Genomic DNA, 15740 nt, shown 5'->3' on the forward strand with positions numbered 1-15740 from the left:
TTTTATTTTACACAGGAGAATAAACTTTAATTCCCAGTCTTTTAGCAAGTCCGACACACACCGGGGGAGCCAGATAGACATACTGTGCCAAGGACACTTCCAGAAAATATATACCATGCATGAACATTTAAACTCAGTGTGAATGTCACTTCACAGAGTGTCGTCACCACCCTTATCCCTCTATTGCCCATCCCCTATTTTTATTATTATTATTATTTTACAATCTTTTTGTTATGCATAAGAAAGTATGTAAGTAAGTCTTTTTACAGGGAAGGTGATATTTGGCATTTTTACTGCTTAATGGTAGTTTACCCACAATGCATCAGACAAACAAATCCCACAAACAGACAAACTACCAGAATCAGAGGAGCTAAAAATATGTCAGCCCCCAGCCATGGAGATCAAGGAAGGAAGTGCCACGGAAGGAAATATAAACATTGGGCCCAATAAAATGAAAACTGGGAGAGGAAAAAAAAAAAAAACAGAATGGGCCACATTAACCTATTCACCGCAGAGAATTCCCCATGAGTGTCACAATATGAAGGTGTAATCACATGCCCTGAAGGGGTTAAATGTTTCTGCATTGTAACACTTTGATGAACCAGAATGTTCCGTGCTGTAACGACCGGTTCCATTATGCCATTTCAGATTAGCAGCTCTGTACAGATGTGCGCTCTGTGACTGAGCAGGGTGCTTGGCTAAACAGTCGTTTTGATATATGCGCTTACAGGTCCTTAAGGGGTTAAATTGTTATTAATGATAAATGTTCCCCCTGCCAGCAGTTTAATAAACACCTTCTATAACCTGTGTCGGAACGACAATGAGGATTTGTTCAATAGATCAGAGACGTTTTACAGCCCTGGCAGGGAAATTTATTACAAAGACAAACAAAACAAAAAAAGAACGTGATCACACTCAATTTAAAGACACAAGTTTCATTAATCACCATCATGACTGCATGTTTATAACTAGATGTATCTTGTGATTTACACTGGATTCCGGTGAAATATGAAAATTCTAGATCGATAATGTGGAAAATGAGAACAAGACAGACATAAGTGGTTTCTTTATGTATTTCAGAGCAGGAATTAATTCACAGTGTGTACAAAGCAAAAAATCTCAGTGCGGCTAATCGTGTACGCAATAAAAAATAACTTACATTTCATCTACAGCAATGCTTTACATAGCAAATACAAGAAATCCAGCGTTTAGTGTTACACAAGTAAAAAAGAGCTAAAATATATATTATATATATTCAGATTTAAGGATACATTGTACAACCTGTGTCTTTAAATACAAACAGGTTCTGAGGTTAAACAATATTAGTGTAGAGGGAACAGTGGTGTATTATTAGATAAAAACACATCATCATGGAAGAATTCTGGAGGCAGTGAATCTGCAGTGCTGGTATCGTAGAGTAAAACTCACTAAAAAGGGAATTGTAGGAAATTCGTGTAGAATTTTAGGCTAAAAGTAGCTGAGCAGAAGCCATGGAATTGTGAGAATTGCTCCAATGTAGCCATTTGTCCTACAATGTAAAAGTCTCTTTAAATGAGTTTTGATTTCCCAGAAGTTCCGTTTAGGGGGTAACCCAGACATTTGAAGACCTCATGGTTTGTTGTGGGCATTACCACTTCGTTCATTCACCACCGCAAGAGTTATGAGGAATTTACCAAGGAATTATTCAATTCAAAAACTTCCCCAATTTAGCTTTTTTTTGCCTGGCTAGTCTCATCTAAAAGCTACAGGACCCTGCCAAATTTTCCAGAACTCCACATTTTGTAGATAAGTACTGTTGTATGCTTCTAGCTTTCTCCTGCTGTGTTTGCTTTCCGTGAATCAGTAACGGTAGAGCCCCCTATTCAGAAGTACGAAATACGCGACAAACTGCCTCCTGTAAAACCAACTAAACGTATTCAGGGGTGTTCAATAGAAACCCACCACCCCAACTGCTGGTTAGGAGAGTTGCAGTTCAACTCCAACGCAAGAGACTTACATTTTTACACCCCAAAATTCATTGGAATTTAGACCCAAAACCTCCTTTTCAAGTCATATTAACAGTTTATGTGCATTGTGAAGGTTGGTTTGGCTATGAGATCCCTGGTGGTAGGGGGGCTGACCTTTAACAGTGACAGGAGTGATGGGGGGCTGCAATGCTCCCTAGTACTGTGGTGAACACAGCAGATACAAAGTGTCTGGTGCATCCCTAGGCAGTATGTTATTCACACTGCATGGTAATTGACGTAAATCAACCATTGCAGTATAAACAGGCAATTTGTTACAGTAGATTGTGCAGTCTTAAAATTGGTACTCTGTCATTTCATTTACTTGTCAGTAACTGGCAGGAACTGACCGATACACCCTGGCAGAACTAGTTAATGAAACCCTGTTCTACTAGCGGTGTAGGCGGAAGCATGGCGCAAGTTAAGTTAGGAGGATTTGGGGAATTCTGTCCCTAACCACGATCTCCATCGCCCTACCTGAGTTACTGCAGCTGTGTAGTCACATTCAATACCCATATTAAAACACATGGCTGTAAGGGAACACATTAAAAATGTCACCCGCGTGACTTCTAGGTCTCTCAGAGCTGGAATATTTTAAAAACCTTAACCCACCCTATGTATCCTTCGTACCGCAGCCCGTACAATGCACACTGTACTGAGACACCTATATAAGAGTACAGGAGATAAGAGGTAGTGGTACATATAGCAGCTGCCAAAGGAGAACATGGCAGCTATGAGAAACTGGACCCAAGAGACCGATTATTTATTAAAATTACTCCAAATCAGCTGGGACACAACCACACACTAACCTCGCACTTCCAGCAGCAGCCAGTCCTGTGCTACGCGGCTCAGCTGCTGGAAATGGCAGTGAGAAATGGAAATTGTACAAATTATTACAGGGCTGGCTCTACCTGTGATCCCTGCAGAGGCCTCGATACAGAATCCTGCCCATGGTATTAGCTGCCAAGGATACAATCAATATTGAAACATTTTTAAAACTCCACTTTTTAACTAACAAAAGGAACATTTGAAACTTCCAATGTTTTTAAAATGATGGCTGCAGAAAGTGTTCTCTCATATTTTTGGGGAAGAATCTTCCATTTGTATTTAAAGGGATCAGACCAGAAACATTACGAGGTTTACACAGCAATTATTAAACAGTATCACCTTTAAGGAGAAAGATTTGCCAGCACAGGACAGTTGTAAGCAGTTAACTGCAGCCATAGGAGTAAAATCCTTGTTGTCATCTGTTAAACATTAACTGTACTAAATCCTATAATTACACTATAAAATCTGACGGATGATGGTACAATAATTTAGTAATGTTTAAGGCAGTCGTTTAGCTAAGGAGTCACACTGTAATTGTCTTTTAGATAAACATGGAATGTTTTGGGATGTGTCTGTCCCGTTAAAACCATCACAGTTCAGGTATCAGTAGAAAAGAAAAATCTTCCAGTGTAGAAAATATAATCGTGAACCTACTAATACAGTCAGTCCTGTTACCAACAGGACCGGCTAAGAGCAATCCAACCTCGCTCCCAGGATCCCATTATTTAGTGGAGTCCAGTGATTCCCAGGAAGGCAGAAGCAGTTTCACAGTTCGGTGGTGAGCAGACATTTCGGCCTGATCAGCTCTTCACAAATCACAGTGCTTGAAGGGAACACAAGAGAGGTACACATATTTAGCATTGGACTGCCCTCCACCCACAGATACTAATAACAAGTGGTGCTATTGTTTCCTGGGCACAACATGCAGGACATAAAACGTGATACCACGTAACATTCACATGACTCAGGAAGAGGTGAGCTAACTCAGGCAGTCATTTTGCTTTCTTCTGGGTTAAACGGATTTCCTTGCTACAGCACACGGATTGTACATTCTGCAGGGCAGCATTATTCATTTAATTACCATCAGCAGGAGGATGTTCTATGTGTCCAGGATGACATGGTGGGTCTGCCAGCAGTTCTTAGTGCTAAGGGTGGTTGGAAAAGGCAGACTGAGCTCTGTATAGAACCTCATTCTCTGGGCCCCCAATTCTCACATGAAAACATGTATCGGTCTCCTACCCTCATTAACGCAGTTCATACCAGAAGACTAAATCAACGACAGGTTTCCATTAAAAACGATTAATTTAATCGGAAACACAATGGACTGAAGCTTTTAGAGCCTAAATGACGGATTAAGCAGAAGCAAGTCTGCAGATTCAATTTAGCCACTTTTTGCAAGAAACTTAAAGAAATCTGCTATATCTGCCCTCGGCAGCACATGCAGCCATAAAACAAACCTAAATAAATGTTTTAAATAATTGGGCATATTGGACCCGTCTATACGGTTAACGCTTTCTCTGATAGTCCGCTATCATGCTTGTGCTTATTGTAATGATTCGATTAGGATTGGTAGCTGTCTGCCAGCAAATTTAGTCGAACCAACCTCTGCCAGTTACGTTTAACAATCAATGTATCTGAGTGTTATTCACTCCTGGTTCCAGTCATTTGGTTGTGTCCGGCCAGCTGAATTCTTAATAATTACCATTGTCCGGATTCTCCAATAAAGCCTTAGAATTGCAATGTATGGAATTCGCAGCTCAAATGCCCCAGATTATCTTTAGATCATTTGAACAGAGGGAATTCGGCTTTCAGTAAATAACAAATCTGCTGAGATGTTAATCACTAGGAAGTTTGGGTTATAGTAATTGTACTATGGTGACTATGATGACATAGATATCCAAAATGGAAAACAGAGATGAATGATGGGAAATGAAAGCCTCTTACCTTGTGTTGGCCTCAGCAGGGTGTGGGGGATCGACAGCGTCTACAGTGGTAGAGAAAGTGTCTCCAGAGGGGCTTATTGCTTTAACAGGCAGGTTTGTGTCCCCAGTCAGGTGTCCATTGGATGTGGTGGAAGTCTACAGAATAAAGGACACGGGTTACAGGGACCACATTGTGTAGTAGCAACATATCAGAGAGTTGTCAGTGAATATTGAGATAATATGCAGTCTGGCAGCTTATACAATCATGACATGAACTGGACAGAAAGCCAGAGAGGAGCATCCGTTCCCTTTATTTATATAAAGGTACGTGTATACCTTCTTATAGCGCTCAACTGAACTTGCTGGGGGGAATGTCAAGTTAAGCCACTCACCCCGTCTTCCCTCTGCATTTTAGTGTGTACACGTTAGAGAGATACTTGCACTTTTGTGGTAGCAGCTATTCTAAAGTAATATTTTTATTTATTTTTTTAATGTAAGCGCCTTTTTTTACAGAGCACTTGTTTTTTGTTCGCAAGCAAGTACCTATGCTTACAGACACAATCGATCTCCTACATCTGCAGTTCCCAACTTGTGGTGCACGTACCCCCAGGGGTACACGAAAAAATATCCGTAATGGCGGAACCACTGCCTATGCAGCAGCACCGGGGCCAACAAGCTGGAAGTATGGCACCAGGTGTCCCTAATTGCTGTTTCTTGTCGTCTCGCTTGTGGTACAACACAGTACATTGAGGGAAAAAAGTATTTGATCCCCTGCTGATTTTGAACGTTTGCCCAGTGACAAAGAAATGATCAGTCTATAATCTTAATGGTAGTTGTATGTTAACAGCGAGAGACAGAATAACAAAAATAAATCCAGAAAAACGCATGTCAAAAAAGTTATAAATTGATTTGCATGTCAATGAGTAAAATAAGTATTTGACCCCTTCAACTTAGGACTTGGTGGCAAAACCCTTGTTGGCAATCACAGAGGTCAGACGTTTCTTGTAGTTGGCCACCAGGTTTGCACACATCTCAGAAGGAATTTTGTCCCACTCCTCTTTGCAGATCCTTTCCAAGTCATTAAGGTTTCGGGCTGACATTTGGCAACTCATACCTTCTGTTCCCTCCACAGATTTTCTATGGGAGTAAGGTCAGGAGACTGGCTAGGCCATTCCAGGACCTTAATGTGCCTTCCCTCTTGGCTGTGTGTTTTGGGTCATTGTTATGCTGGAATACCCACGCACGACCCATTTACAATGCCCTGGCTGAGGGAAGGAGGTTCTTACCCAAGATTTGATGGTACAAGGCCCCGTCCATCGTCCCTTTGATGCAGTGCAGTTGTCCTGTTCCCATTAGCAGAAAAACACCCCCAAAGCATAATGTTTCCATCTCCATGTTTGACGTGGGGATGGTGTTCTTGGGGTCATAGGCATTATTCCTCCTCTTTCAAACACGGCGAGTTGAGTTGATGCCAAATTAGCTCGATTTTGAACTCATCTGACCACAACACTTTCACCCAGTTCTCCTCTGAATCATTCCGATGTTTATTGGCAATCTTTAGACGGACCTGTAAATGTGCCTTCATGAGCAGGGGGACCTTGCAGGCACTGCAGGATTTCAGTCCTTCACAGCATAGTGTGTTACCAATTGTTATGGTCCCAGCTGCCTTGAGATCACTAACAAGATCCTCCCGTGTAGTTCTGGGCTAATTGCTCATTGTTCTCATGACCATTGAAACTCCACGAGGTGAGATCTTGCATGGAGCACCAGACCGAGGGAGACTGGCAGTTATTGTGTTTTTTCCATTTGCGAATAATCACACCAACTGTTGTCACCTTCTCACCAAGCTGCTTGGCAATGGTCTTGTAGCCCATTCCAGCCTTTTGTAGGTCTACAATCTTGTCAATGACATCCTTGGACAACTCTTTGGTCTTGGCCATGATGGAGAGTTTGGAATCTGATTGATTGCTTCTGTGGACAGGTGTCTTTTATACAGGTAACAAGCTGAGATTAGGAGTACTCCTAATCTCAGTTTGTTACCTGTATAAAAGACACCTAGGAGCCAGAAATCTTGCTGATTGATAGGGGCATCTGTGACAAACTGCCATTTGCCACTGGGCATTGGAGAGGATTGATCGCTAGCCTCCTGCCCTGCGACTATGGCCCTGGGATGTATTGCCCTTTAAGAACTGCATTTGGGCATAATGGATTTTTGTATGCTGTTCCTGGCCCTTTAAATACTTTGGAGCAGTGTTACAACTTTTAAACTGGCACTTCGGATGCATTCGGAGTGCCGAAGTCGTCGAAGTGGCTGCCATTCGACAAACGAACATGTGGCGGCGGCCATTTTAACTTATTCGAACGCGGTCAGCGGTGTGTGCAGCCAAATCTATGGAACTGTTTGCGGCTGCCCAATTGCACGAACACCGCTGACCCGTACCTTCTTCGACACCGCGGCTGGAACGCCCGTTCGAATGGGACTTAGTCATTTTCTCGGTGTAAAATAGACCGACCGCACAGCCCAAATCCATGGAACTGTTTTGGGCATGAAAATGTGCTTGCGGTCGGTCATAAAGGACTTCCAGCTAACTCTTTAACCCCTGGATGGAATTGGCTGAATTTTTGACATGTTTGTCAGTAAAGTGTGCTGATTAACAATATGTGACTTTTATTAATATTGGATGTATAGTTTGGGAGTTATAAAAATGCATAAAAAATTATAGATTTTAGCTTGGAGATAATTGAGTAGATACAGTAAGAAACTCAATTATCTCCCAAGCAGAGGGGAGGGAATCTGTGGGATGTAAACGTTATCTGGTTGGTTAATGCCTAATTGCCTGTGGGCGTCTCCCTTGCAGGGGAGCACTGCATAAAAGCAGAGTACCTGCCATTAAACATCAGTTCTTCTTTTACCCTCAATCTAGAGTCCTGTCTCTTATTGGGGGAATCGCTATATCACTACAAGGGATTTTTTATGCTCTGCATGCTCCCTTAGCTAATCACTTCTAAGCTCTTGTAAGAGCTTGCTCCTGCTTCACTCTCCCGGAGGAGAGGTTCACCCACTGGAACCTGGAGCCTTGTCGTAGGTCCAGGGTGGGTAGGAGACGGCGAGACCCCAACCAAGCTGCGGCGGTTCCTGGGGTCTACGGTGGTTGTGGTGTCTGGCGGAGCACTTGGAGCCCTCTGTAAGCGCTAGGAGCATCCTTCAACGGAGGTACCCAGTCGGGGTGCCAGGTGATCCGTTACAGGATCAACTACTTATTACACTCTTAAATAACATGCAAATCAATGTATAACTTTGACATGCATGTTTCAGGTTTTTCTTTTTATTTTGTCTCTTTACTGTTAAAATACACCAACCATTAAAATTATAGACTGATCATTTCTTTGTCAGTGGGCAAACATTCAAAATCATTAAGTACTTATTTCCCTCACTGTAATTCTGCAAGTTACATGTCACTTTTTATAGGTGTTTTATTATATTTTAATCATTTATTATATTTTTCACATCATTTTACGTTTTGCATACCAAGACCTGATTAAATGTCCCCGGTTAAATAAGGGGCTGTCTGTAGCTGCTCAGACCTACTAAACCATGCATTTGGAGGGAATGTAAAAATAAATAAATACATTCAGAAAAAGATCCCTTTCTCTTCTAGATATCTAAACAATGCAATAAAACATATATGGGATCAATTTATGAAATAGTCATACTTACTGGTACAATCCAACGTGGAGTAATTGTGGTGTATGAGGGCACCTGGAAAGATAAAACAAATTCAGTTCTGATTTTTAATAGATATTCTCTAAATTCACTCAGATGGTGCTGCACTACCTGTGGAGGTTTGTCTGAAAGGTCAATAAGATTCTCTGTGAGTGAGGCTAGGAGAACGTCAAGATCGTCCGTGGCGCTCTGCACAAAGACATTACACACATTATAAAACACCCAAACCACAGCCGGAAAGGAAGGAACAGTCAACACAGCAAAACCACATCACTGTACACAAACGGCAGATTAGCATTAAAGTGCACTTTTCATGTAAATATGGAAAGGATGGCGTTAACAAGATAAATCAATTAACCTTATTTTCTGAATAAAGCGTTTTCTATTTATATCTGTGTGCAGAAATTGTGTTCTGCGTGTGCATTCACTATGATTGTGCACAATGCACGGTCGGAAAGTGACAGAGTGCACAAACACACTTTCTCCTATCCCAGAATTTGTCTTTCCCTATCTGAGAAAGAAAAAAATCTTTAGCACTATTACACCTGGTCCTAAAGATTAATAACAATGAGTGTAGGCTTTGATGGAGGCAGCGATACATTTTAAAAGCTATCAATATGAGACTATTGTAAAAACAAGTTTGTTATCTTATGAACATACATTAGGAGAACCTGAATGAAAGATAGAGAGACACACACACACACTAGATCCAGCTGCTACCTTAATCCCCGAAGCCTCCTCTACTGCAACAGAGACGGACGGAATCACAGGGCTTTCGAATCTGGGGACATCTTTCTCTGGACTTAAAAAAAAAAAACAGTAAAAATTGGATGTGTCACGTTTATTCTTTCAAGTCAACAACAACACCCCAACAATAAGGACCGATATGAGATGAATGGGGCACAAAGTGGAACACACAGACACACCCTTACTTTTAAACATTGTACTTTTTTTTAGTTTATTCTTTAAACTTGCTGTTATTTTGCTAAACATTTTTTAAAATTTGATTAAAGAAAGACCAGACCACAAACTATGAAAATATCTTAAATTTGCCATTGTTGCACCATCATGGCCAACATAATGTATTATTATTTCTACAAAGCAGATATATCCGATAATGTAACTCCATATTGCTTACAGTTTATAGAGTTTACAATAATTCGTATAATGGCGTTCATAAAATCAGACTGTGGTTACTTTGTACATGGCAGTCAGTGATGGAGACCGCACAATAATTATTAAAGATTTAATGCAAACTGTGCATTAATATTCAATTAACCCTTTCAGAACCAGCATGGAGGCATGGTATACCTAAACCCATGCTTTAACCCAATCACTGAAAGGGTTAAGAGGTAGGGGTATATCTTAATTGGGGTTGAAGACACCTACATGAGGAAAGAACATGAACCTGGAGACTCCCCCGACTCGGCACATTCCTGGTTTAAGTTTGTTAATGAGAGGTTATTCATTTTCACAGTTACGTTCCTAAAGGATGAGAAATTGAATAAGTGCCTTCAGTAAATGAAAGGCAGGGGAGGGGAAAGTAAAGAGAGGACCTGGCGACTGATGGGTATGCGGGCAAGCTGGGGTAAGGACAGTAGGAGGTGGGCAGGCATTAAGGGTTTGGGTAGGTGACTGATGGGCAAGCCGGCAGGCAGGTGTGGGGTAGGCATTAATGCAGTCAGGGGAGAGGCAAACATGGATGAAGTAAGGAAGGGGATAGACGTGCAGACAGGGCAGGTGTGCAGCCCGAGGGGGAGGGGCAGGTGTGCAGCCCGAGGGGGAGGGGCAGGTGTGCAGCCCGAGGGGGAGGGGCAGGTGTGCAGCCTGAGGGGGAGGGGCAGGTGTGCAGCCTGAGGGGGAGGGGCTGGTGTGCATGAAGTAAGGAAGGGGATAGACGTGCAGGTGTGCAGCCCGAGGGGGAGGGGCAGGGGTGCAGGCCGAGGGGGAGGGGCTGGGGTGCATGAAGTAAGGGAGGGGCATTTGAGTTGCTTGGTTACCTGGTCAGATGATCGTCTCCAACGCAGTTCTTGTCAACAGTCACCAGCTCATCCTTTGTGATCTGCCACACAAAACATAAATCACAGATAAAATCTACTAAGCATTTAACACTACAAGGTCTCTGCACAATTCTACGACAAACAACCAATTAATAATAATACAGTGGTTTGGATCCAAAGCCGGACACAGGAGACGCAGCATTACCTTGTGCTGTCCAGCTTCCAGCTGGGCCTTTAATATATTGCTCTTTATGTCGGCTGTGATCCAGGCCGGTGATGTCTGCGCGCTCTCTCTAGCATTATTCAGACATTTCTCGGTCAGCTTTTCAGCACCATCCTAGGGAAAACAGGCCGTAGGGTGTTTAGCCTAATGGGTTACTTATGTAGCGACAACATATTCCATAGCGCGGTACAGTGATGGGGATCTACGAAATCAGTGTAGTGAAGAGACGTGCCAGTAATCCAGCTCTGAGAGTCTACTCACTACACGGATTTCGGATTTCCATAGATAGATAGATAGATAGATAGATAGATATCTTGTGATATATTTTAGGGGATGTTTTGTGTAATAAAATTGGAACTTGTGGTTTAGTTATGGCATAGCTCGCCGTGGCGTACTCACATACCTTATTATAATAATATTTTATCCATACCGATAATAGCTAGAGAGTTACCACTAAAAAGGCACACAGTTGGTAACTAACAGACTAGGAGGGGGTTATCAGGGCGGGGTCTATCCCTGGTACCTGCTTGTTCACACTGATGTTCATATTTGCCCGTACCGGACACACTGACGCTCCATTGGCTTCCAGATTATTCAGTTTTACTGCTATGCCGTCAAACACTGAAACAAAAAAGAACACACATGAATTTTTTTTATTTTTATTTAAAGTACATTGAGAGTGGCATTTTAATGTAATTTTAATTGTGGCACTGACTGTACTCAGGGGAGAATGTCTGACAGGTTAGTGGTGAGTTTTAGGGGTGGCATTGCCTGCACTCAGGGGAGATAGTTGGGCAAGTCAGAGGTGAGTGTCGAGAGTGACATTATCTGCACTCAGGAGAGATTGTCGGGCAGTTGAGGCGAATGTCTAGAGTGGCATTATCTGCACTCAGGGGAGATTGTCGGGCAGGCCAGGGGTGAGTGTCAGGGGTGGCATTATCTGCATTTGGGAGAATGTCGGGCAGGCCAGAGGTAAGTGTCGAGAGTGACATTATCTGCACTCAGGGGAGATAGTCGGGCAGGCCAGAGGCGAGTGTCAGGAGTAGCATTGCCTGCACTCAGGAGAGAATGTCGGGTACTTGAGTCCTGATCAATAGGATCTCTCTGTCCCAAGCAAGGAGGCCCAGAGACGATCGCACGGAGACTTTGCTACAAATTTACTCACGGTTGAATCCACTAGGACCTGCTAACTCTGCAATAAACTGATTTTAATTGCAATTCAGGGAATTATTACCTGATGGGGAATCCGCAAACTCAGTCTTCACCTCCTCCAGGCAAGGGTTGGAGAATCCCAAACCAGTGGCATCCAAACCTGGAACGTAGCCAGTAGGGACCTGCAGGGCCAACACTTCATCAAGGCCGCTTTCCAGCAAGTCCTGGCTATCCAGTAACCCGATAAAGCTGTGGAGATAATAAAGCAGAACTCGAGTAATTGCTCACACCTCACGGCCATGTAGGGCTGTATGACAGGTTCATAGCTAATTCTAATGACACGTTACTCAGTGCTGGATCATGGCGCTGGTATTAGGGCTCACCTTCATAGTTGGTGATATAAAGACATGTTGATACATATAACACCCCTCCAAGGGTAGCTTCTTCATATTGGAAGCACGAAGACCAGAAAAATGTCTTTGAGAAATACCCCCAGACAGTCAGAACACAGATTCACTAAATCGGGAATTGTGCAAAACGGATAAGAAAATATTTTTTTTTTTACCAAAATGGTAACATGACTGAAATGGGGATTATATTTTTTTCCAGTTTGCAATTTGCCTGAATTCCTGGTTTATTGAATAAACAACTTGTTTTCTGCAGAACTTACCGGTAACAGACGCGATAACTGGGGAGCTTGACTAGCGGCCAATCAGTGCAGAGCGAGAGGGAATACAGAATACACACATCCAGGGGTTAGTCGCAGGGTTGAGAGTTCCAGATTCATAGAAATATTCCAGTCCTGGCCGGATGTCTACAGACTACTTGAAATGTAATAAATGCTGGCTATCCAGATCTTTAATACATAGCTCAATACATTGACACAATCACATTGATAAATTCCATCACTGGGCTGAGACTTGCGGTCAAGGATGTGGAAACATTAAGGATAGAGGTGCGCAATCATTGTCCTCCGTTTGACTGGGTGGAGGAAGCTGGAGGTTTGGCCTTTTACACTCTATTCAGCGGTCTGTGTAGTGTATGATGGATAGTTTTACCTGCCGGCCCAATTAAGTACGTTTCTGGGAAGCCACGCTGCTGGCCATGCTCACAGAATGCTTCACCCTCTCTACAGGTGTTTACACAGTCAGGTTCACTCATGTTCCTGCACACTTGGTCTGCGGCCTGGCTCTCTTTCCACGGAGGACCTAGTGCAGATCAATGCATACTACATGCACACAGGTAATACAGGCAGTCAGAACAGAGCATTCAGCCTGCCTGATTGACAGCTCCGAGGGGCTGGTTTACAGCGGTGTGAGTTTTCAGCCACTCTCAGCACTGAGAGCGAGGGTTGCCATGGTGCTTAAAATGACCGTTTAAAGGGAAACCCTTCTCGGAAACTATTCCACAAATCCAAAACAACCAAAAATGCCAACAATGGATTCAAAGTAAATCTATAAGTCATGTATTTGTGTCTATTTGTTAGATACCCAGAGACTGTTACATTTTATTCACGTAATGAGGGCTGTTTTGCTCTTGGTCTGCAAATTGAAATTCAACAAGTAAATAAAAATCTTTGGTACAAAACGCATAGGAACCTGACTTGTTTTGTAGATTGCCAGGGTGAGATAAAATATATTTTAATCAGAATTTCTTGAAATAAGGAGAGGGAACCAACACATTTTGTAAAAACAAAATAAATCCATTTACAACTTTTGTGATGTATGCAGGAGTCAAATTCCAGGAAGAGATGTTTGTCACGTACCAGGACCATGAACGGCTAAATCAAGTCAATTTCCTGAACACGGGTGTAATACGCCATCCTACAGGGGTGTCTTGCAGGGAAAGATCTGCACCAGGTGGAACACACCTCCCACAATGGGGATAAGAGGCTAATTACGTGTGTATATAGGTTTACAGATGTGAGGGATGTGGATCTAGTGTGTGTGTCTCTCTCTCTCTCTCTCGTTACGAATTTACCATAAAATCCACCTTTAAAATCTCTTTATAGAGCATGATTCACCGTGTCTAAATTCTGACTTACATTCCCCTTTTGCAGTTTTAAATATTTAACCTGGTTTTGCCCTCTGGCTGTCAGACAACTGGTCATGCTACGTCCTGGTTTTGTTAGCTCATTGGAGCTTAATTCAAGAGGTAGCAATTGCCCAGAGCACATATCTACAAGTCTTGGAAAGATGTCTCATTGAGCTGCATTGGGAAGTCTGTGATTGGACAGCCACAGAAAGTCTGGGCGGGGTTTGAAGGGGAGGGCTTGCTAAGACTGTACACAAGAGATCTGCAGCTTTTGAAAGCAGTATTTAGATATACCCACAGTGAAAATATACATAATTAAATGCAAGCATTTTTTTTTATTGCCGGAGTATCTAAACAGCATTTTTTTTATTATTTATGTATTGTATATGGGCAGTGGAGTGTCCCTTTACTTTGTAAAAAACAGCTACAACATGCAATTCCTAAGATCGCTAGCAGTATTCGCCATCCTCTTTATCGCAACAAGTACTCCGAGTAAGGAATGTAACCTATAACAAGTAGCAATATGTGTACGTGAGGTTTGTCCATTTTAGTGTGGTTGTGAAAAATTATTCTTAGATGGAACATGGGTCACAATACTCCGTGCCTTCTTACACATGTTGCATTATTTAAACCACCTCCCCCCCAAAAATAATAATTTGCATTGATTTCTCTTACCTAGATAGTGTAACAGTAAATTATCTTTCAGCTTTATAATGTAGTACAGCTGTCAAGACTTAGAATGCATATGCAGGTATTTAATTGAACATTAAAATGGAAATTTTCTTTTAACAATTTACAGATTCTTAACCTTTGACATCGGTAAATAGAAGCACCTTTTAAAGATAAAAGGTAGACTTTTTTAACCTTTGTGTTTAGAACTCTACGTGAGAAACAGAACGGACCCTTTTAGAAGAAGTTAATGTTACTACGACATTCATATTGACCTTGAGAGACGTTTGAAGAACAGAAATTGCTTATTTTCAATTTACAAATTGGACCCTTTGCTACGCTTGTTCCGGCAGTGAGCGTATCTTAAAATGTCCAAAGTCTGCTTAATTAATACTTGTTTTATCATGCTGGGTTTACCAGAAACACTGGAGGAAGGGGGGATTGTTTGACACTCGGCAAGCAGTTAAGGCCTCTGTTTTCTCTGCGTCACAGATTAGTCATGGTTGCCCCAGAGGTAAAGTTTTGAAGTTCGACAGGTTTCCCAGCATTCTGCTCATACACAAAATGAGTAAAGCTCCGGTGCCCCACCAGTGAGGAGGGTGGCATTTGCGTTTTCCAGACATTTCCATCCTGCGTGACCCCCGAAACATCACTATTCCTGTGTCAAGGTAAAATAATTACTATGGATGGGTCACGGCACCCACACAGAAGAGAAACAAGGAACAAACAGAACTTATCAAAGTTATTTTGCTCACTGACAATTTCGAGAGATATCGCGGTTTAGAAAAATGCATTCAATCAAATTTTGAGTAAGATTAAAAGTGTAGCCAAAGGAAGCTTAGTCAGATAAAAAAAAAAAGAGATAAAAAGATATATTTAACCAGTTTGGCATTGCATATTAGTTTACTGGATTAAAAGTAGAGAAGCAGTCATTTCTAATTTTGATTTTCTGATCACATGACCAGAGATGGCGCAGACTTTATTTCCAGACTCCTGGTTGTGTGGGCAGATTTGGCCACAATTTTCATGCACAGATGGAAGTGGCACACGTTGCGGAGCCTTTAAAGGGGGTTTTCCCGAGGCTGAAATAAAGTCAATGCGCGGAAAATTCCCCAGTGACAGTTTGCCAAGCAAATCACCCAGTAGTAATTGGCAGTTTGATTGAGAAGAACGCAGGAAGTACTT

General features: G+C 42.2%; 1 protein-coding gene across 4 annotated transcripts in view; it reads right to left on the reverse strand.

Moving 5' to 3' along the window:
* Window positions 1–1055: 1055 nt before the first annotated feature.
* EPB41L5 (erythrocyte membrane protein band 4.1 like 5) overlaps window positions 1056–15740 on the reverse strand; it is a 46902-nt gene continuing 32217 nt past the window's right edge. Inside the window, exons 17-26 of one of the 4 annotated variants that reach the window (XM_063429229.1) lie at window positions 11935–12101; window positions 11260–11321; window positions 10683–10814; window positions 10478–10539; window positions 9867–9962; window positions 9198–9279; window positions 8589–8666; window positions 8472–8513; window positions 4776–4909; window positions 1056–3654 (exon numbers count right to left, since the gene is read on the reverse strand). In XM_063429229.1, the coding sequence (XP_063285299.1) occupies window positions 3597–3654; window positions 4776–4909; window positions 8472–8513; window positions 8589–8666; window positions 9198–9279; window positions 9867–9962; window positions 10478–10539; window positions 10683–10814; window positions 11260–11321; window positions 11935–12101 (913 nt within the window). In that variant the 3' untranslated portion in view covers window positions 1056–3596. Of the gene's footprint in view, window positions 3655–4775; window positions 4910–8471; window positions 8514–8588; window positions 8667–9197; window positions 9280–9866; window positions 9963–10477; window positions 10540–10682; window positions 10815–11223; window positions 11322–11934; window positions 12102–14097; window positions 15214–15740 lie in introns of those variants that run through there. The other 3 variants (XM_063429228.1, XM_063429230.1, XM_063429231.1) reach the window with 3 other exon arrangements.

The sequence above is a fragment of the Pelobates fuscus genome, chromosome 8 (genome assembly GCF_036172605.1).
Source record: "Pelobates fuscus isolate aPelFus1 chromosome 8, aPelFus1.pri, whole genome shotgun sequence".
NCBI classification, from domain to species: Eukaryota; Metazoa; Chordata; class Amphibia; order Anura; family Pelobatidae; genus Pelobates; species Pelobates fuscus.